The 21,806-nt window shown below is 40.3% G+C and overlaps 2 protein-coding genes across 15 annotated transcripts in view; one reads left to right on the forward strand and one right to left on the reverse strand.

The window, feature by feature from the left end:
- ELOC (elongin C) overlaps positions 1-21,806 on the forward strand; it is a 90,447-nt gene that overhangs the window by 50,492 nt on the left and 18,149 nt on the right. For 2 of the 14 annotated variants that reach the window (XM_049853715.1, XM_049853714.1), the window contains exon 2: positions 20,416-20,485. The exons of 7 other annotated variants lie outside the window; for them this stretch is intronic. The gene's annotated coding sequence lies outside the window, so the exon portion shown is untranslated. Of the gene's footprint in view, positions 1-13,557; positions 14,489-14,525; positions 14,674-20,415; positions 20,486-21,806 lie in introns of those variants that run through there. 5 more of the 14 variants (XM_049853713.1, XM_049853716.1, XM_049853708.1 and 2 more) reach the window with 5 other exon arrangements.
- Positions 1,255-10,637, reverse strand: TMEM70 (transmembrane protein 70). Its single transcript, XM_049853690.1, has 3 exons — positions 9,955-10,637; positions 8,199-8,304; positions 1,255-1,789 (listed from the first exon to the last, which is right to left on the reverse strand). Exons 1-3 carry the CDS (start codon positions 10,135-10,137, stop codon positions 1,332-1,334), a joined length of 747 nt encoding a protein of 248 aa, XP_049709647.1. The 5' UTR covers positions 10,138-10,637; the 3' UTR covers positions 1,255-1,331.

The raw sequence follows: 21,806 nt of genomic DNA on the forward strand, positions 1-21,806 counted from the left end.
TATCCTTGCTTCTAAGGAGCATTCGGTCGGAAGAAGTACAACCAGAATGGCACGCTCCAGGCACTCAAAAAAAAAAAAAAACCTAATGATATAAATAGCACAGTTTGTCGCCTATTCCTTCCAAATGGCTGAAAATCTTTCACAAGAATAAACTTTCCGTTTACAATTAGAGGTGCAAAGCTTAAAATCCAAGTGCTTGGCAAAGTTCGAATAGAAATTACTGTTTTATAAAGGTACTGTCCATCTATTTAGTACAAACGACTTTTCTACTCTGATAGGGAACACCAAGAAGAGGGCAAATAGAGGGACAAATGGGACCACTGACACTACTTAGATCACCATTTCCCCTAACCACACGTTCAATTGCACGTGAACATTCTTACTATTCAGACAGAGCCCCTACAGTGCTGTATTAAAAATCATGTTTTCTTGCCTAGCTTCCTCTTCCACAGTGCTGTATTGAAAAATTCTGTTTCCTTTGTTAGGCTTGTCCCTTCCCCCCTGCTTTGCATTTGAATCCTGCTTTTCCTTGGAGGTAATTTGTAAACCCTGTTGCACCAACATTTTTTTTGGTGTTGTTGCACTCACATAGTAAGATTAAGACTGTTGCTGATTTAACTTGTATGATGTCCCTACTTGTAAACCCCTTTAAAAGTAACTTGCCTGCCCACCCTTGGCCAGCAGTCTTGGCAGCAGCTGCTCCAACTGACTCTTTTTTCTTATACAACAAAATAAAGGTACCTTTCCTGTTCTCCTACCTCAAGGTCTTGTTTATTGGCCAATACGAGTCATGTCACGCAAGAACCTGGAGTTTCCACCTGGTAACACTATGGGCAACCGTGCCAGAGGAATTAGGCAAAAACTTGTATTGTGAACCAAAGCAGACAGATTAATATTACTTCCCGTAATTTGTAAATTAAAAAAAATGTTTTTTAATGTGGGAAAAGATAGTATCTATAGTTAGAAAAAATCCAAACACTAAGAAAAAGCTAACTCTCCAGTTTACTTCTGACTTACGATCCCCTGGCTTAGAGGCAACCACGCTTACTATATACAGCGTTTATAAAATTATCCAGGTATACACCAGCATGTACATACATATTCATGTACTTTTTTAAAAAGAAATAGAATAACGTATGCTTTGCTTTTCAAATACAGCCTATTTTATTGTAAACGATCATCATTCACTGAAAATTAATTCTAAGGTCTGTTTGATACAGTTTCCAAGTGTTTTAGCAATCAGACACTGACAGATACAAAAGTAATGGCAATTTTATTATTGTACATTGAAAGATAAATCACAGGTAAGCACAGACATACAAATGATAGACTCACTTCTCATCTCTTAGCTGTTCCTTTTCACTAGCTTCTTCCATACCGAACGTGAACGGTTTGTCATAACCCATTAGATGGTTATAGTCTTCAGGGTTTGGAAAGAGCGCTGGATTAACAAATAATGATTTTGTTTTAGCATAAAATGTGGTAAACAAATGTGTGCTGTCTGGAATCTTCACATCATTCTGGTGAAACTCTGTACTTGTTTCTGACAGCACAAAATTATAAGTAATGGCTTTATAAGTGTCCGTTGTGGCCTCATGATACAACCGGATGACATAGCCTTTTGTAGCAAAGTGAAACAGCACTGGAGTGATTACTGTAAAACCTCCTATGATGCCATAAAATAAGATTTGCAAAGGCAGACTTCCAAATACAGTATTACTTTGTGCAAAAATGTATGATAGAGAAGCAAGACTGATCACACTTGTAGAATAAGAGAAACACTTCACACCTAAACGGGAGGAAAAAAAAAAGGAGGTTAATACTTTTACACATTTTATAAAAGAATCAACCTGTTCTACTAGCTTTTCTGCCTTTTTTCTTACTATATTGTCATCAAAAAACAATAAAACCAAAACACATATACAGTTCTTATTACAGGCTGTTTTAGGCACTTCACACTTTTATTCATCAGAAAAAGCCTGATGAGGCATATATGTAATTATCATTACCATCGCACCCATCTAACAGATGAGAAAAATGAGGCACTCATCCAACATCCTAACAAATGACAGAAAGGGGACTCAAGCCCAGGCAATTTGGCTCTAAAGCCCATGACACTGCCCATTACAAAGCACTGCCTCTCTAGGCAGGAAACTGCTTTAGGGTTAAATGGCTCCTAGCTCAGTTCCCCCAATAAAAGATTTTATTCAAAGACCTTTATTAATACCATAAAGATGATTCATCCGCAGACCATCAAATAAAACTTCCTATTAACAAGCACTTCCACATATCTAACATACAATAATCAAACATGGGAACTTTATCAGGCTAAGTGCCAAGGACTGAAACAACAAATCCCCACAAAAATACCACCAGTGGCTAAAAAATATATGGGAAAAGTATTCGGTGTCTCTAGCAAGGAACAACACTCAATTTAAAATTAGAAAGATTAAAAATAAATGAATTAAAATTTAATTTTCCTTAGTTTTAACTTACAATTTTAACATGATCCCCCAAAAAATGTATGTATTTTTTTACACAGACAAGTTGAGTATAAAACTTATTTAGAAGAAAAAGCAAAAACAAAAAGAGAGCAACAAGGGGGTAGTTAGCCCTCCCAAATATTAAAACATAACATAAAGCCTTTATTATTAAAACAATATGGTACCATTATACAAATAAAACAGACAGATCAATGGAACAAAATCCAACTGCAATAAACTCAATTGCATATGGAAATTTAGTATGTGATAAAAGTAAAATGTAAAACCAGTGGGGAAAGATAGACTTTTTAATACTTGATGTTGGGACAACTGGGTAGCCATATAGAAAAAGATGAAATTCATTTCATCCATCACACCATAAACTAGAAATATTCCAAATAGCCTAGAGATTTAAATGTAAAAAGCGAGATCACAGAGCTACCAGAAGAAAATATTCATGAAGTCCTTTACAATCTGGGAGTGGAAACTTTTCAATTTATGATTCAAAATACAGAAGCAATTACATAGAAAGGCTGATAAATCTGACATTAAAAATATGCACAAAGACATCATAAAGTAAAAAGACAAATGAGAAACTAGAAAAAAAATTGGCAACTCCTATCACAAAAGGTTCATATCCCAAATATATAAAACGTTTCTAGAATATGAGAGAAAAAGACTAACCACTCTTTTAAGAAAAAAAAAAAATGAAACCCACAGCCGTCGAATGGATTCCAACTCATAGCAACCCTATAGGACAGAAGAGAACTGCCCGATGGAGTTTCCAAGAAGTGCCTGGTGGATTCGAACTGCTGACCTCTCGGTTAGCAGCCGTAGCACTTAACTACTACGCCACCAGTGTTTCCAAACCACTCTATACATATTCACGAACATATGACAGCTATGAGCAGATAGTTCATAGAAATAGAAATGCACACGGCCCTTAAAGAGATGAAATAATGCTAAACCTCCTTTATAAAAAGCGTTAAGAGTAAAACTACAATAAGTGTTGTAGGTTGATTTGTATCCCCCAAAAGGATAGGTTCGATTGAGTCCTAGCCCTGGTTTATCAGTGAATTTGACAGTATTTGGAAATAGCATATTTGCAGATGTAATTAAGTTCACAAGAGGTCATACTGGCATAGGGTGGCCCTAATTTGAGATGACTGGTGTTCTTCTAAGGAAGAGACAACAGGATGGAGACACAGAAAGGGAAGACAGCCATGTACAAATGGAGGCAGAGATTGGAGTTAGGAGGGAAAAGCCAAGGAATGCATGGGCTACCAGAAGCTGGAAGAAACAAGGAAGGATCTTCCCCTTGAGCCTTCAGAGCGAGCATGGCCCTGCTAATATACTGAATTCTGACTTCTAGTCTCCAGAATTATGAGAGACTAGAAATTTCTGTTGTTTTTAGCCACCCACGTTGTGGTACTTTGTTATGGCAGCTGTATGAAAATCATAGTTAGGTACTGTTTTTCACACAAATTGGCAAAAACTCAGAAGTCTGATAACATATTCTGTTGGTGAGATTATGGCAAAGCAGACAGTAACAGAAAATACTGTAACTGCTAAGGAGGAAAAATTTGGCTACATCTAGCAAAACTACATCTGTATTTATGCTCTAACCCCAGCAATCCTACCTCTAAGAATCTATATCAAAGATACGCAGGTAAAAATATGAAATGACGTATGGGTGAAAATATTCATTACAGCACTACTCCTACTGAAAACTACCCAGATGGCCATCGATTAAGGACTAGATGAATAAATTATGGCAGGTGTACACAATGGAATACTGTGAAGCTGTTAAAAGGGACAAGAAAGAGCTTTCTGTATTGTTATGGAGTCATCTCCAGAGTATGATGTTAAGTGAAAAGTGAAGGTGCAGAGCAGTGTATATAGTATGTTACCATTTACCTAAGAAAGAGCAGTAAGGAATAAACACATTCTCTCTCATATTCTCTCTCTCACACACACACATCCCAAAATAAAAACAGTAATCCATAGAAACATAAGGTAGAGGGTAAGCGAAGGAGAAGGAACTTTATTAAAACTGATTTTTTTAAAAAATCAACCATTATTCTGCCTTTCTTATAAAACTCATATCCTGGAGTACCAAATAGTCGATGAGTGTTTTTTTTTTTTTTAATAGAATTCCAGCTACAAAATGGAGAAGGAATGAGAGAAAATCACCATCTTGCAACCCTTTATGAAATAATGCACCTAGACAATGATCATCAATTGTTTAAACATTAGGTGAGAGGCTGATGGGTCAGGCCGACAATACCTGAAACCATGAGCAATTATGCAACCTGATGTGATGCACAGGAAGTACAACACACCATCCATGGACGATTCCTGCCCCAAAACTAGAATTACGCCCTTGGGCTCAGTAATCCCACTTCTGAGACTTTATCCTTAAAAAAAAAAAGTAACCATTTGTAGGTTAAAAGTTATTTATCATAATGTTTCTTATAATACTCAAATGCTAGGAATAGCTTAAATGTCCAACAATAGGGTAAATGATTAAATTTTAACATTTATATGCTGGAGTATTATATAACAATCAACAATGATGTGTAAAAAAACATTTTGAAAACACTGGGAAATACTTTTGATATAATGCTGAAAGGAAAAAGATCAATATACAGATTTATATGCTCAAAAAAAAAAAATGCAGAGAAAAAGAACTAGAAAGAAATAAGCCAAAGTATCTACCTCTGCATGGTAGAATTATGGACAATTTTTTTCCTGCCTATTTATACTTTTCTATTGTTTTTTAAACAAAAACCACATACTACTTTGCTAATCGGGCAGAAAAACATTTTAAGGTGTAATCTTATTCAACCAGGATAATAAATTATTTTAAGTAAATGCTGCACTAGAGTATATTTGAATACACTCAATAGAAAATGGCTAACATATGTGGTATCATTGGGAAATCAAAAAAGCTTCCAGGTTTAAGGTTTAATTCTCTACCTTGCATCAGTAATTTCAAAATATTTCCTTCCTTCCTCCCACAGGCAGTTGCTATGACACTGGAACTCATGGGTTACAATGAGGATCAAGTTGTCTCCTGTATAAAAAGCTGGAACTCCTCAGCCCTTCCAAACTCCATCTTTTTTTCCCATTACTCTTGTTACCTTGTAGCGAGTTGAACTGTGTCCTCCCCAAAACTCGTACCTACCCCGAACCTCTGAATGTGGCCTTATTTGGAAACAGTGACTTTGCAGATGCAATTAAGGTAAGGATGGAGATGAGATCATACTGGATTAGGGTGGGCCCTAAATCCAATGAGAGTCTTTATAAATAGAGACAAGGACACACAGAGACAGAGACAAAGGCCAGTGAACTCGGAGGCAGAGATTGGAATGATGCAGCTACAAGCCAAGAAACACCAAGAACTGCCAGAGCACCAGAAGCTGGGAGAAGAAAGGGAGGATTCTCCCCCAGGACCTTCAAAGGGAGCATGGCCTTTCGGCTACTAGCCTCCACAACTGTGAAAGAATCCATTTTTGCTGTTTTAAGCCACCAAATTTACGGTACTTTGTTACGGCAGCCCTTGGAAAATAATACGCACATATACTTTCATTTTGCCTAGAGCTACGTGCTATTTTCTAAACACATATTCTGGGCTTTCCCACCTTTTCATCTTTGCTCATGCTACTTCTGTGCCTGGGATGGCCTTCTTTCACATCTCTTCATGTTTAAATTCTACTCATCTTAAAACGATGAAATGCCATCCTGATGAAGACCTTTCTGTACTATCTCTTTCTTTCTTTAATCTGAAAATAATATGTCTTTTCTGAAATCAAATCCACTTTCTAATATTATAAATGATTTATTACGATTATTTTGATGTATTCATCTCATCTTTCCAACCAGACTCTAAGATCCTGAAGGGCAAGATCTGAAGGGCTTTATCTCTGAATAACATCTCTCCCCCAAAGCCCCTGGCACAATGCACAGCACTTATCAGGTAATTATTTGTTGTTGAATTAACAACTGCTATCAACTAAAAGGCCCTTCAATTGTCTTTAGGACCCATTTGATAGTTTAGAGAACTTTCAAGACTGATACCTCTATCTTAATGTCTCTCCCTCAGCTCTACATAGAAAAAGTGTAGGATAATCCCTGATATAGAATGATTTTCTACTAATTATAATATTGAAAAAATTCAAACATTAAATTCCTCTACAAATTACAATTATAGAATTTTGAATACCATGGACAGTTATACTCTTCCACAAATATTACATACTACCCATATCAAAATTACATGTACTCTTTTATATTTATATGCTTCTTCTGTCCAGATGAAGTCAAGTAAGAACAAGAAATAAATTGATTTAAGCCTTCCTTATATTTGAAGGAATGGTCTGTGTTCAGGTGGAAGGGTGCCTTGGGGGTCACCGTTAAAACACGTCTCAGTGGCATAAATCCAGGTAACCCAGGCCTGATACGGGACACCAAGTTCAACAGTCTGCTCGTATATTGTCTTCTGAAGAAATTTCTAAGCACCCAAAATCGATTATTCCAATAACTCTACTCACTGGTGATTACAATGAGTCTTTATTCTTTAAGAACTTCTCAATTCGCTAAAATTGTACTTTAAACATACCTATTTAAACTTGAGAACTTACAGGCTTCCAGAGTAAATTTTAGATGATTGCTTAACATCAGCATCATCAAAAACACAAATGCAAACGTGGGTGCTGAAACCTTATGGCCATACTTGATTATAAAACAATCCTCCGTGTTTCAGGTTACTGTTTTTTTTAGATTATAAAAAGGAAACACAACCTCAGGGAACTTAACAAATCACATACCTCCCTAAGTTCTTCCGACCTTCCTTACTAAATTATTCCTTACCAAATACTAAATTGGAAACCCTGGTGGTGTAGTGGTTAGGGGCTACAGCTGCTAACCAAAAAGTCGGCAGTTCAAAACCACCAGGCGCTCCTTAGAAACCCTGTGGGGCAATTCTACTCTGTCCTATAGGGTCACTATGAGTCGGAATCAACTCCACGGCAATGGGCTTTTTTTTTTTTTTTTTAATACTAAATTACAATCTAAAAAAGTGCTTTAACTCGGAGATATTTAATATGCTACCTTTCTTTTCTATGATCTAACTCGATACCACCTGGAAAACCCACTAAAATGTTGAAAATTCTAAGATTACCTTAAAAATACATAAAACTATTTTGTTTAATTACAAAAATACTCCGCGCTCATTTTATTCCTCTACCCTACTTCCCAAAGATAACGACTCTTAAGAGGTGGTTTCTGTCCATTTTTTTCCTTTGCATATTCAAACATTACTGAAATATACAATTTTTTGGTTTTGTTTTGCTGTTCAACATTTCGACAGAGAGGTGACCACAGTATGGAAACTCATGGAAAATTTATGTGATCTTTGTGAATCCCCAACCATAAGCTCACAAAGTTATAACGAAGCCTTCAGAAATCTTTTTAAACCTCCAAAAAATGCAAAGGTCTCAATCTCTACATCTTACTAACAGGTACCAAGAATAAGAAATTATAATCTAATTTTTCCAGTGCCTTGTAATTGTTGTCGCTAAGCCTCATAATTAAGACAGGTTAAAAACGGTTTTTGTTTTTTTTTTTTTAAATAATACACTAATAGGTAACGTATGCTAAGTATATTTTTTACAATTAAAAGAAAAGTAGATACCCCTACTCCTGATTACTCACCAAATACTGCTCGGGCCAGATGCCCAGTGTAAATCAGCCTTCCATCTTCTGATTTTTCAAGTTGTGCATGTAAGCATCGAACGCATCCTTCCCAAGAGACAGGTTTCTATTGAAACAGACACCGTTATAATGTGAGTACACAAGTAATTTGCATTTGAGACCAACCATAAAATTAAAAAAAAAAAATTTTTTTTTTAACGCAGAGTAGAAAACAGCTTGTCATATGAGGTGACACAGTTAATTCTCTCAAATAATCTATCCAAAACCCATAACCGTAGAGTCAGTTCTGACTCACTGGGATCCCATAGGGCTTCTGAGGCTGTAAATCTCTACAGGAGACTGCCACATCTTTATCCCACAGAGCCGCTGTGGTTTGGAACCACTGACCTTTCAGTTAGCAGTAGATCACTTAACCACTGCGTCATCAGGCCTCTTTAACTAATCTACCAAAACCCAAAACCAAACCCAGTGCTGCCAAGTCCATTCTGACTCATAGCGACCCTATAGCGAACTAAACAAATCACGCTGGCTAAGAGAACGGTTTTTCTCAATTCCAGCCACAAGTAGAAATGTGCTGAGTTGGAGTTTGAAGACCTAGGTTTGAATCCCAACTCTTCAGCTTTTTAGATCTAGTGTAATCTTAAATAATTTAATACTTTAAATAGTTCCCTCTATTCTGCTGTTAAATGAGAACACTGCTCTCATAGGATTGTTTTTTTAAAGACTTAAATGCATTATCTTTTCAAAATAAAATAAAAATAAAAGAACACTCTGCAGAGTATTATTTACTTAAAGTCCAGACAATTTTCAATACTTCTAAAATAAATATACCATAACTAGTACTAAAAAAAAAGAAGAGCAACAAAAATTTCCCTATAGATCTTGTAAATACTTTACACCTTATTTCTCTTAATCGTTTACAAAAAAATCTTACTTGAGATCTCTTATCAAATTTCGCAAAGAGTTCCCAGAAAGTCAGAAAACGAATTTCACAGTGCACACTTCGAAATGTAAATGGCTTGATTAATTCCTTTATGCTGAAATTTAATTGCATTCCAATTTCATTTTATGCATTTCTTTCAACGTTCGATCAGGTTTGCCAATCCTGACATTTTACAGGGCAGGATCAGGAGATAATTTCTTCAAATTAAGGTGGATGGGTTAACGTTCACATCCCTTCCTTCCCAGAGGACAAAACCCAAAACAAATCAAACCCACTACGACCGCAGAGGAGAAACGATTCCTAAAAACAGACCCATCTAATAAAAAATATAATAGACTAAAAGTCTGTCTCCAGGTTCTACATGCAATTTCTTTGCAAATTAACCCTTCCCAACTTCTGCTCAAGGGTAGAAAAGGGGAATAAACCCGGCCATCATGAGCCCGCACTATTTGGAATCCACTGGGAAAGTCACCACGTTCCCACGTGCACTTCTAGACTCTAGACTCGCTGGCGCTGTGATCCCCGGAGTTGTTCAGACCTGTTCCCGGGGCCGAGGCCTGGTACTTCTGCGAGCAGGCAGAGTTGCTTCTGCACTGCGGCCATGGGGCAGGCGGGGGCAGAGACCGTAGGTTGCAGACAGCGGCGGGGTGTTCCCTCAGACTCGACGCTACGCCCCCCGACCCCACCCCCACCCCGACCCCACCCCCACCCCACGCCCGCCAAAAACACCACCCCGCCCCCGCCCCCACCCCCACCCCACCCCCACCCCCACCCCCACCCCCACCCCGGCGCGCTCGCCCTCCGACCGCCAACCTGCGCTGGCGCCGGAAGCCCTGCGCGCCCGCAGCGAACCGGCGCCAAGGGACCGCTGCAGGACGCCACCCATAAAGCAGCCGCCTTGGGGTCTCGGAACGCAGCAGACGCCCACGGCGCCGCCCTCTTCCCAGCGAGCCGCAGACCAGTCGCCCACCGGCCACCCAATTGCAGAAGTAGCATCCCGCTCGTGAGAAGAGACCCCGGCGGCCGAGCAGCTGGAGCCCAGCCCTCCCCGCACCGCGCCCTGCGCTAGCCGCGCACGCCCCGCCCCCAGAGGCCCGCTAGGCGGGACTGGCGGCACGCGCGTGCGCAGGATATGTGGCCTTCCTGCAACCTTCCGTCTCCAAGTGCTGTCCCTGAAGGCTGAGAACGGGGCCGTCATGCAGTCACCCGAGAGCCTGAAAATGTCCAGACTACACGTGGCTCCCCTTCTCCGAGAATTTATTGCCCTTCGACCGTCCTACGAGGTCGCTATGAGTCGAAAATCAACTCGATGGTACCTAACAACAATAACTTGACATTGTATTGGGGACAAAGCCTTGACGCCAGGGTTAAATCATTCACTATTGTGGATGTCATTTTCTAGGCCCCTAAAAATCGTTTCCTTTGCGGAAAATGATTCTAGCCTTTTGGCACATAAAAAAAATCCATTGCCTTCGAGTCAATTCTGAGTAGAACTGCCCCACAGGGTTTCCAAGGAGCGCCTGGTGGATTCAAACTGCCAACCTTTTAGTTAGCGGCCATAGCACTTAACCACTATGCCACCAGGGTTTCCAAGCCTATTGGCACAGAAGGTGTAATACTTTTTTATGATACAATTTCAACAAAAACGCATGGCGAGTTATCCCATCGTCGGGTTGGTATAAGGAGGCCTGCTGGTGCCGTGGTTAAGCCTTCCGCTAACTAAATGATTTGTGTGCAACCTACCAGTGGCTCCACAGGAGAAAGATGTGGCAATCTCCAACTATCTGCTTCCGGAAAGATTACAGCCTCAGAAACTCTATGGGGCAGTTCTACTTTATCCTATAGGGTCAACAGATATCAGCATGACTCCACCTCGAGGGGTTGGGTTGGGTTGGGTTTGGGCTTGTAGAAAACAAATGGAAGTTGTTCATGTAATGTTGGTAACTCATAAACTCATTGCTGACTCCTAGAGACCCTATAGGACAGAGTAGAACTGCCCCCATAGGGTTTCCAAGGAGCAGCTGGTGGATTTGAACTGCCGGCGTTTTGGTTAGCAGCCAAGCTCTTAATCACTGGGCCACCAGGGCTTCATAATGTTGGTATCTGTTATCCAATCTGTCTTTGAGAATCATTCTTCAGTACACACGTTTGTTCATTTACTTCTTAAAGAGGTATTCAGCGCCTAATGCCAAGCACTATTCTCGGAGCTCAGCTGCTAACCAAATAGTTGGCAGTTTGAATCTACCAGCCGCTCCTCGGAAACGCTATGAGGCAGTTCTACTCTGTTCTACAGGGTAGCTATAGTCGGAATTGACTCGTCAGCAACCGGTTTGGTTTTTTTGGTTTTGGTATTCTAGGAGCAGAGGATACAAAGATGCTAGAAAAAAACTGGGAATCCACAGTGCTCGTTTTGTAATGGAGGAAATAAACCTAAAGGTAGAACATGATGCTGTAGTATATTTAAGATATACAAAATGCTACAGAAGTCTAAAGAGGGCATGATTAATTTGGCCACTAATGATGAAAAGATGTTACATTCAACTGAGTCTTGAAGGATAAGCATCCAAGTAGTGGGGACACACTTTTGTTTACTACTACTTCAGAGCTATGACTGTTTTTGACTTGGCACGTTATTTGTATAAGAGAGGAACACATTTATATCCTAACACAATTCCCTTGATAATGCCCAAATACTGTCTACTTTTTTCTGGATAAAATGAAATTACTTCTTTATAAATGGCTTTATTTTCTTGGAGTTATTTTCTACTTACATTTTTAAAACTTTTGTTTTTAAAAACTTGTGGCAATTCCCTGTGGATGGACTGCTGAAGCCATTTCAAATTCAGAAACATTTTACTTGCCTGTGATATTAATGATCTTGTTCAATAATTTCTGCATTCTGTTGAATCACCCCTCTTTGGAATAGGCACAGATATGGATCTCTTCCAATTAGCTGCCCGCGTAGCTGTCTTCCATTTCTTGGCATAGACAAGCGAGCTATTCCAGCACTGCATTCATTTGTTGAAACATCTCAGTTGGTATTCCGTCAATACCTGGAGCCTTGTTTGGTTTTTGTTTTTTTTTTTGCCAATGCCTTCAGTGCACTTTGGACTTCTTTAATACCATCAGTTCTTAAATGGCTATCCTAAAATGGTTGAATGTTGACCAGTTCTTTTGGTACAGTGACTCTATGTATTCCTTCTATCTTCTTTTGATGCTTCCTTGTATCTTGTCCATTAAAAAAACCAAACCTGTTGCCATGGAGCTGATTCCAACTCGTAAATTACCCTATAGGACAGAGCAGAACTGCCCGTGGGGTTTCCAAGGAGTGGCTGGTGGATTGGAACAGCTGACTTTGGTTAGCAGCCAAGCTCCTAACCACTGCACCACCATTTTCCCCATAGGATCCTTTAATATAGCTACTCGAGGCTTGAATTTTTCTTCAGTTCTTTCAGCTTGAGAAATGCGGAGCATGTTCTTCCATTTTGGTTTTCTAACTCCACATCTTTGCATATTTCAATACTTTGTCTTCTCAAGCCACCTTTTGAAATCTTCTGTTCAGCTCTTCTACTTTTCATTTCTTCCATTAACTTTTACTACTCCACGTTCAAGAGCAAGTTTCAGAGTCTCTTCTGACATCCATTTTGGTCTTTTGTTTCTTTCCTGTCTTCTTAATGACCTTTTGCTTTCTTCACGTATGATGTCCTTGATGTCATCCCACAAGTCTTCTGATCTTTGGTCATTAGTGTTCAATGTGTCAAAGCTATTCTTGAGATGTCTCTAAATTCAGGTGAGATATACCCTAGGTCATATTTTGGCTCTTGTAAATTTGTTTTAATGTTCTTCAGCTTCAGCTTAAACTTGCATATGAGCAATTGATGGTCTGTTCTGCAGTCAGCCTCTGGTCTCGTCCTGACTGATGATATTGAGCTTTTCCATCATCTCTTTCCACAGATGTAGTCGATTTGATTCCTGTGTATTACATCCGGCGAGGTCCACCTGTATAGTCGCTGCTTATGTTGTTGAAAAAGGCGTTTGCAATGAAAGACTCGTTGGTCTTGCACAGTTCCACCATGCGATATCAGGGCATTGTTCAGTAACGCAATGAGAAAAAGAGGAAGACAGAAAAGAAGAAAAAGTACTTTCTGAACTAAAAGGAGGAAGGATATGACTGGAAATGTTTCTGTAGCCTTGTCTTCTACACCCCACTGCCTTTCCTCCCACCAAACTGTAACTCTCAGATACCATTACAACCAAGCAACTTTGGTGATGATTTGTGCAAAGGCTTTGAAAGATTAACCCAAGACAGTTTGTTCCCTTTTTGCAATTGATTCTAAAAAAGCCATACATGTCATCTGCCACATCAACTAAAAACGCCTTTCAGACAAAAGTCATTTATTCCACAAACACTTGTTTGTCTGTATGATTTTGCCTTTGTTGATATGTTACAGTGCCTAATTGAACAACTTGTAATGGCGTTTGGGCCTTACATTCCCTTCGTGCCACAGTCCCCGAACACAGCAAAGGATGAACTTTATTTAGCTGTTTCAGCCTTTCTGGAAAGGCGCCTGAGTTTAACCACAAGAAAGCAAGTAAAAAGGAGGAAGGCAGGGTGAAGGCAGAGGAGGCTTGGAGTGAAAAAGATGACCCCAGAACTGAGTAGTGGTGGCAGTCGCCTGGACTTCTGTGAGTGAGCTCCGAATGGAGAACTGAGCCACTCCGGAGTTGGGAAGGAAGGGCCCCCACTGCGGGCGTGGAGGGCGTGGTTAGTTGTCAGTAAACACTTAACAGTACCGGGAAGAGAGGAAATGAGGCCAGGTGTTTGCGCGAGCAGTTCTGATGTTCTTGCACATCACTGCAACTTTTCACAAAGGACAGAGGCCACTTCATAAAGAGCACGATCTTCTTAGGATACAAACCGCACTTTTCAATTTTCCTCTGAAGACAGCTCCCCCATCTCCAGACGACCCACAAACCAGAGGCAGGGACGACCTCTAAAACCCCCGAAATCTTAACAGGGGACGTGAGAAACGACAAGTCCCAGGATGCAGTGACGTCTCGAGCCAAACGCCCACACTACCGTCCGGTGAAACTACATGTCCCAGAATGCTGTGTTGCCTCGGGCCCCGAGCGCCTCCTTAATAAGGATGCTGTTCCTTCAGAAATCCGAGCCGGATCGGCGCTGCATGCCGGGACTCAGAAGACCCAGAATCGTATTGGCTGAGATTTGGCAGTGAATGCCATTCCCCTAGGCTTGTTTGAGGTGATGTGGGGGGAAGGGCAGGGACGCTGGGCACTTCCGCCAGACGGAAGCCAGCTACAGACTCACTGCCTCCCGCCTTACCAGGTACTAATCTCCCGCCCGTTGGCACAAGCGACTGTGCACTGGCGGAAGTAATTCCTCCAGCTGCCCCGGAACCCACGGCGGTAGGCTGCTGGGGTGGGGGGGCGGCCCTGGAATAGGGGCTGTGGCGGTGCGCGGGGGCCCGGCTGCGGTGGCTGCGGTGGCTACGTTGGCTACGGGACTGGCGAGTGAGTCTTGGGCTGGAATGGAAACGATGCTCCGGGACCACGTGGAGGAGGAGGGTGACTTGTACGGGACGCACTATCAACCCCACTTCCCACCCCTTCCCATTTGGGCGGGGAAGAAACGGAAGCTCTTAACCTCCCCAGGCCTTCCCAGCTCCTAGTTTGGGGGAGGGGAGAAGAGGGCGGCGGGACCTTTCCTGGCGCCTTTCGGTGGGCTTGGAAAGGGATGGAAGGAGGGGCTGTGGCCGACGAGACTGGCCTTCTCTGGACTGAGCGCAGAGAGGGTGGAGTTAGGAGCACGGCAGCCCAGTCGCTTTTCCATTTCGCATTCCCGTGTGCACTCAGATTCCTTCTTTTCTTGGAATCACTCCCTGGTCCCAGAGAAGGGCCCTAGCTCCTTCCAGCTGAGGGATCACGAGAAGTTTACCTTCTGGGCAACTTGTTGGTTGATTTCTACCTGACTTGGTGGGTTGGATCTTTTGTACATCTGCATCGCAGTTGTGTTTGAAAGGAGGTATTGGGTGTCAAGTACAGTGCCTATTGAGTTTGTTTGAGAAACTAAAACCTATTTAGTGATGTGACATAAAAAAAACCTATTTAGTGATGTAACATAGCTGTGGAATTTGTGACCTTATTAGTGTAAGCATTTTTACTCTGCATCACTTCCAGTGTAGAAACCATCTGAAATCCTCTAAAGTGTTAGAACTTCTCTTTCAAAGTGCCATATGTATGGGTTTTTTTTTTTGATCCCCGAATAGTTTTTCCCTTTTTTCTTAAATGAACTAAAGTGATAAATTTCTGATCGCGTGTATATATACTGTAATTCACTTTATTGAAACATCACAGTTCACATGTGGATTTATTTATTCCGGGAATACAATACCCACCCAGTGCTGTCGAGTCGATTCCCACTCATAGAAATAGCAAGGAAATAGCTATGGCCCCTGCCATCATGGATATTTATTAAATATTTATTTCCAGTTATGATTTGAAGCTTCTGTTAAATTTTTAAATGATTTTGCCTTTTCTCGTTAAGTGTAAAGTTTACCTAGTAACAACCATTTATTTAGTAACTATCAAATATGTATATAAATTTATTTCAAACAGAGGGAGCCAGTTTCAATACCAGATGGCCATATTATTATGCAATAGTTTGCAGTCAGAAGAAGTTATGGTCAGTCTTGTATGTCAAGTTCTAAAGTAATATTTAATTGTATCCTAAAATGCTTGTTTTTGTTCTGTTGTTAGATTTTTAAGTACTAGAAAATAATCAGGAAAACCTTTGAATTTACACTCATACATGTTAATGCATTTTGGCTAGCTTGTCCTAAGTGCTTTACTCTTCCAATAAAAAGCCCATCCTGTGATGCCTTAGGAAAGTGGTAGTACCATTCATTCAAGAAATATTCTTAAGCATCTGTTGTGTGCCAAACACATCTAGCTGCTGGAGCTGTGATAAACACTACGTCTCTGTTCTTGTGAGGCCTGAAGTAAGAGTATGTATATATATAATTAAATATAACTTTAGATAGTGATATGAAGAAAATACTGAGTGACTCGGGAGGGAGGTTGTCTAATTTGGATATGTTGGTCAAGGGAGGCCTTCCCGAGGAGTTCCTAAATGATGAGGAAGACTTGAGGGAAGAGTTTTTCAGCCAGCAGGAACCAAATGCAAAGATTCTGAAGTGAGAGGGAATTTTTACTAAGAAGCCCATTATGGCTGGAGTATACTGAAGGAAGAGCGATGGAAGATGAGATCAGAGTGGTTAAGCAAGGATTAAATAACATGGAACCTTATGTTGTGTGCCTTTGAGTCAATGCTGACTCATAGCAAGCCTGTATGACAGAGTAGAACTTCCCTGTAGGGTTTCCTAGACTGTAATCTTTATAGGAGCAGGTCTCCAGGTCTTTTCACCTGCAGAATGGCTGGTGGGTTCAAACCACTGACCTTTTCCTGTTAGCAGCAGGGTGCTTAATCATGGCACCACAAGGGCTCCTCTGGAACCTTATAGTCCTTAGTGAAGAATTTGGTTTTTGTTCTCGCTGTAATGAGAAGCTCTTATAGGATTTTGTGCATGAGTGTGACATCTAATTTATGCTTTAGATGACTGGTTGCTGGATGAATAGACCAGGTGAGAGGGAAATGAGGAAACCAGCTCATTAGAAAGCTTTTGTAGTAAAGTTGAAATATGGTAGCTTGACCTAGAGGTGTAGAGTTAGAAGTTAGTGAAAAATAGTCCAATTTGGAATGTAATTTGAAGATGGAGGCAGATAGGTCCTGTCTTCACCCATGGGATTTAATTTTTTTCTTTTTTTTAAGCAATCACTGTTTTGTCTGGGCACCTGCATAAAGTAGTGCCATTTACTGAAATGGGGAGAATGGGGAGGGAGCATCTTTCTGAGAAATAATCAGGAGTTCTTTATGGAACTTACTGAGTTTGATAACCATTAAGCAATGGAGTGAGTGTGCAGTTGGACATCTGTGACTGGAGCTCAAAGAAGTCAGGTGAGGGAGATAATCTTAAAGCCCTATTACAGATAAAAAAAAAAACAAAAACAAAAAACTATGGCCTGGAGGATATCAAGTAGAGAATGTTTTTGGAGATAGGGCAGAACAGTGGGAGCACTCCAGGCAGAAGGAGCTAAGAAGCAGAAAAGCAGAAGGGTGTGGCGTCAGGAATACTGAAGGAAAAGTTTCAAGAAGGAAGGAGTAGTCAACTTTGTAGAATGCTGCTAAGAGTAAGATGATTAAAAAGTGACCATTTGACAAAGCGAAATATTTGAAATTTTGTTAGAGTCCTTTTAGTGGACTGGTGGGGCAAAAGTCTAATTGGAGTGGGCTAAAGGAAGTGGGATGGGTGTTGGAGGGGGTGGTGGTGTTACATTTTGGTGCCTTGATGGGAATAATGGCAGGAGCAAAGTCCTTGGTTAGATTAGGGAGGGGGGTGGAGTAGGACTGGGTGCTTAAGCAGAAGGATTAACCTTGGGTAGGAAGGTCAGCTTTTATTCAACTTTTGAAACAAAGAGAGAACAGAGTGTGTAATGTACAGACCCTGGTAGACTGGAGGCAGAAAGACAAGGTAATTGAGGTGATTTGTTTCATTCTTAGTGAGATAAATGACTTTATCAGGGTGATGGGGAGAAGGGTGTTGGAGGTTTAGGAGGTATAGTTTTCTCAGAGTAGGAAAGCCAGTTTACTTGGGTGATTATAACCCCAAGTGCCTATGTAAAGTTTGTGGTCATAAATTTAAAGTTGAGGCCAGTCAAAACAGTTGTTTTTTCTCAATCCACATTCGGTTCCTTGGTTGAGGCCTGAACTAGGCAGAGAATTGAATTTAGCCAGAATTGGAATTTTGGCAGGTCGATAAAGCACAGGAGGAGAAGGCAGGGGAGAATTAAGGGTATAAGGCATTTGGTTTTTCTATTTTTAGCCTGTCATTCTAAAGGTTCTTTTCAGTTATTTTATGATAATGTGTAACACAATCTGTAATTGAATACGTACTATAAGTTGAGAATATTTGCTCATAGTTTTTTAAACTGAAACAAAGGAGTTTGCGTAATATAGTCTTATAGGGAGATTAGGCAGTTTACAGGGGTGAAGCAGGCTGACTCATTCAGGACACACGTAGCCCTTAAGTTTTTTGGGAGGAGAGGCGACTCTCCTTAATAAGCATACGAAGTTGGAAGTTATAGGCAGTTGTACGGGGAGGATGAATTCCATTTCAGAGGGATTTGGTCATAAAATGTTATAACTGGAAAGAACTTTTAGACATTTTAGACCAGTTCCCTCATTTTGCAGATGAGGAAGTGGAAGTCCTGTCACTTAACCTTTCTGGATCTCCAGAAAGGAATATCTAGCAGAGAGTAGAAATTCAGATGTAGAGATAGGTTTGGGTCAAAATAAAATAGCCAGTGAGATTCATTCGAGAGGACTACCGCCAGTTCTTAGCTTCTTTATGGCTGGAGACACCTTAGAAAATATAATAAAAGCTATGGACCCTTCCTTTCTCCCTCAAAGAAAAAAAAAAAAGAACAAACTCATATATACAAAAATGTACATATAAATTCAAGGATCCAGTATTCTTCTGCATCGTATCCACAATCCTTTAGGGATGGGGGTGACTCTAGGTGAAGAACCTATTAGAACCAGATCAGCAAACTAGCCCCACAGGCAAAATCTGCCCGCATCTGTTTTCATGCTACCCACAAGCTAATAATGTATTTTACATTTTTTAATGATTAAAAAATATTAAGACTACCATGTATTTCAACGTGTGAAAATTATGTGGGATTCAAATTTTTGTGCCCATAAAGTTTTGTTGAAACATAGTAGCCACATTGATTTGTCTTGTCTCTGACTGTTTTCATACTCCATTGGCAGAGTTGAGTAGTTGTGACAGAGATCTTATGGCCTATGAAGCATAGAAAGTTTAGTATCTGGTCCTTTACAGAAAGTTGGCTGACCCCTTCACTAAAATGTAAGTTCCAGGAGGGCAGAGTTCTTTGTTTTGCCCAAAAATTTAACCCAAGTATCTAGAACAGTGGCTGTCCATAGTAGGCACTCAGTGCATAATATGAATGAAGGCATGAACCTCTGGGTCATAAATAGAATCATAATGAGTAGTGTTTTAATGTGTTTACTGTGTGTCAGGCACTGTTCTAAATGCTTCATATATAAACTTTTATTTTTCAAAACAACCCTATGAGACCAGTTGCCATTGTGTTGACCTCCAACTCATGGCAACCCCATGTGTGTTACAGTAGAATTATGCTCCATAACCCTATGAAGTAGATGCTATATTATCCTCATTTTACAGTTGAGGAAGCTGAGGCACAGAAAGGTTAGATAACTTTCCCTAGATGACATGACTAGGAATTGGCAGAGGAAGATTCTAAAGCAGACTGATTTTAAGTACTACGGTATGTGGAAGACTGCATTCAAGTCTTAAGAAATGATAGGAAACAGAAAGAATGGTTAGGTAGGAGAGATGAAACAGAATAGTGTAGTAAAGAAGCAATATTTGCCTGTCCTGGTGGTGTATTGTGCATTCAAGACCCACATCTTGATCCATGTTTCAACCTGTCTTCCTTATCTATCACTGTTGCCCTGTCTGAGGCTTAAGCTCTCCAGTCTCTCACCTCTTTTCCTATACTCTCTCCTTGGTTCACTCCTCCAGCCAAACTGGTCTGTCTGCTGTTCTCCCTCTTTGGAAGGCTTTTCCCCTAGTTGTCGGTGACTGACTCCCTCACTTTCTTCGGATCTCTCTCTAATGTCAATGAGGCCTTCCCTCACCGTCCCATATAAAATAGCATCCCCACCTTGCTTCCCTTTCCTCGCTCCCTGTCTTCCTTACCCTGCTTTATTTTTCCCCATAGCACTTCCATCTCACATGTTGTATCTTGGTTTACTGTCCCTACTGTGCTCCCCATGAGGTTAGAATATTTGTTATGTTCGTTGCTGTGTCCCCAGTGCCTAGGATAGCACCTGCCGTACTAGCCTTCAGTACATATTTGTTGAATGAATGAATTTTAAGCTAAATTCCAACAAAGTGAAGCTACTTTGTGTGCCTCCAAGCTTTTTGACTTGGCTCATATTATTTACTTTGCCTGGAGTGCCTCTCCTTCCATCTCTGCCTGATAAAACACATCCATCAAGACCCAAATCCCAAGCTGCTTTCCTTTTGTGGCTGTTCACTTAACAGATTTGCTGTTGTAAATTTGTAATCCCAGATTTATTTCCTTTAGAACTATCAACCTCCCACTCCTACTCGTAGTGTGTGCATATCCAGGTGATTTGGATTAAATTTATTATGGGGTAAGTATCCTTTGAAAGGTTAATCACCAGAAAACCATTCTGGATTGATGATGTCTTTGGAATTAAGAATATCTAAACTTCAGAAATACCATCAATAAATTAAAAAAAAAATCCTTACACTAGACTTATTTTTTAAATGGAGTTATAATTTACATAGTCTGAAATGCTCAATGTACTAGTTTCGACAAATGCGTTTCAAGATTCAGAGCATTTCTGTTACCCCTCTACCAGAAGCAACCATGATACATCACCATAGCTTAGTTTTGTCTATTCAAGAATTCCATATAAATGGAATAACACAGAATGTACTTTTTAGTTTGGCCTTTTACACTCATTGTAATATTTTTAATCTTCAGCTGTGTTGTGTGAATCAGTAGACTATACCTCTTTTCATGTAAGTAGCATTCCTCTATATAAATATATCACAGCTTATTTATCCATTCTCTTCTGTGATGGACATTTACGTGGTTTCTCTTTTACTTACGAGCAAAGCTGCTATGAGCATTCATGTTTAAGACTTTTTGTGGACAAATGGTTTTATTTTTCTTGCATAAATACATAGGAAATAATTCCTAGGTGATAAAGTAGGTCATGTTTAACTTTTTAAAGAAGAAACTGCCAAACAGTTTTCTGAAAGGCGTGTACCATTTTACATTCTTATCAGCGACCTGTGAGGGTTCCCTTCACTTCATATTCTCTCCAACATCTGGTGCTGACAGTCTTTTTAATTTCAGCCATTCTGGTGAGTGTGTAGTAGTATTTCATTGTGGTTTTAATTTTCATTTCACTGATAACTGATGATGTTGAGCTTTTTTGCACGTACTAATTGACCATTGGGAGCCCTGGTGGTGCCGTAGTTAAGAGCTCGGCTGCTAGCCTAAAACTAAGGGTTGGCAGTTTGAATCCATCTGCCACTCCTTGGAAATGCTGTGGGTCAGTTCTCCTTTGTCCTGTAGAGTCTCCCTGAGTCAGAATCAACGTGACGGCAACAGGTTTGCTTTGGTATTATTGGCTTGCGGGAAATTTTTTTTATGTACTCTAGATACAAGTCTTTTGTCAGATATGTGTTGCAAATATTTTCTCCCCGCCTGTGGCTTGCCTTTTCATTTTCTTCATGATGTTTTCTGATGGGCAGACTTTGTTATTTTGATGGAATCCAATTACCCGTAACCCCGTGCCGTCGAGTCGATTCCGACTCATAGAGACCCTATAGGTTACCCATTTTTCTTTAATAGTTTCTGTTTTCTATATCTTCTCTGGGAAATCTTTACCCTAATATCACAAAAATAGTGTGCATTTTCTTCTAGCAGCTTTATCATAT

The sequence above is a fragment of the Elephas maximus genome, chromosome 15 (assembly GCF_024166365.1).
Source record: "Elephas maximus indicus isolate mEleMax1 chromosome 15, mEleMax1 primary haplotype, whole genome shotgun sequence".
Taxonomy (NCBI): Eukaryota; Metazoa; Chordata; class Mammalia; order Proboscidea; family Elephantidae; genus Elephas; species Elephas maximus.

What these genes read in the sequence shown, in the direction of transcription:
- TMEM70 (XM_049853690.1), bottom strand. Translation starts at nt 10,137, where the DNA reads ATGCTACTTCTGCAATTGGGTGGCCGGTGGGCGACTGGTCTGCGGCTC. An exon ending in GGCTTCCGGCGCCAGCGCAG is followed by an intron (nt 8,305 to 9,954) that starts GTTGGCGGTCGG and finishes CTGTTTCAATAG; the next exon opens with AAACCTGTCTCTTGGGAAGG. An exon ending in TCTGGCCCGAGCAGTATTTG is followed by an intron (nt 1,790 to 8,198) that starts GTGAGTAATCAG and finishes CCTCCCGTTTAG; the next exon opens with GTGTGAAGTGTTTCTCTTAT.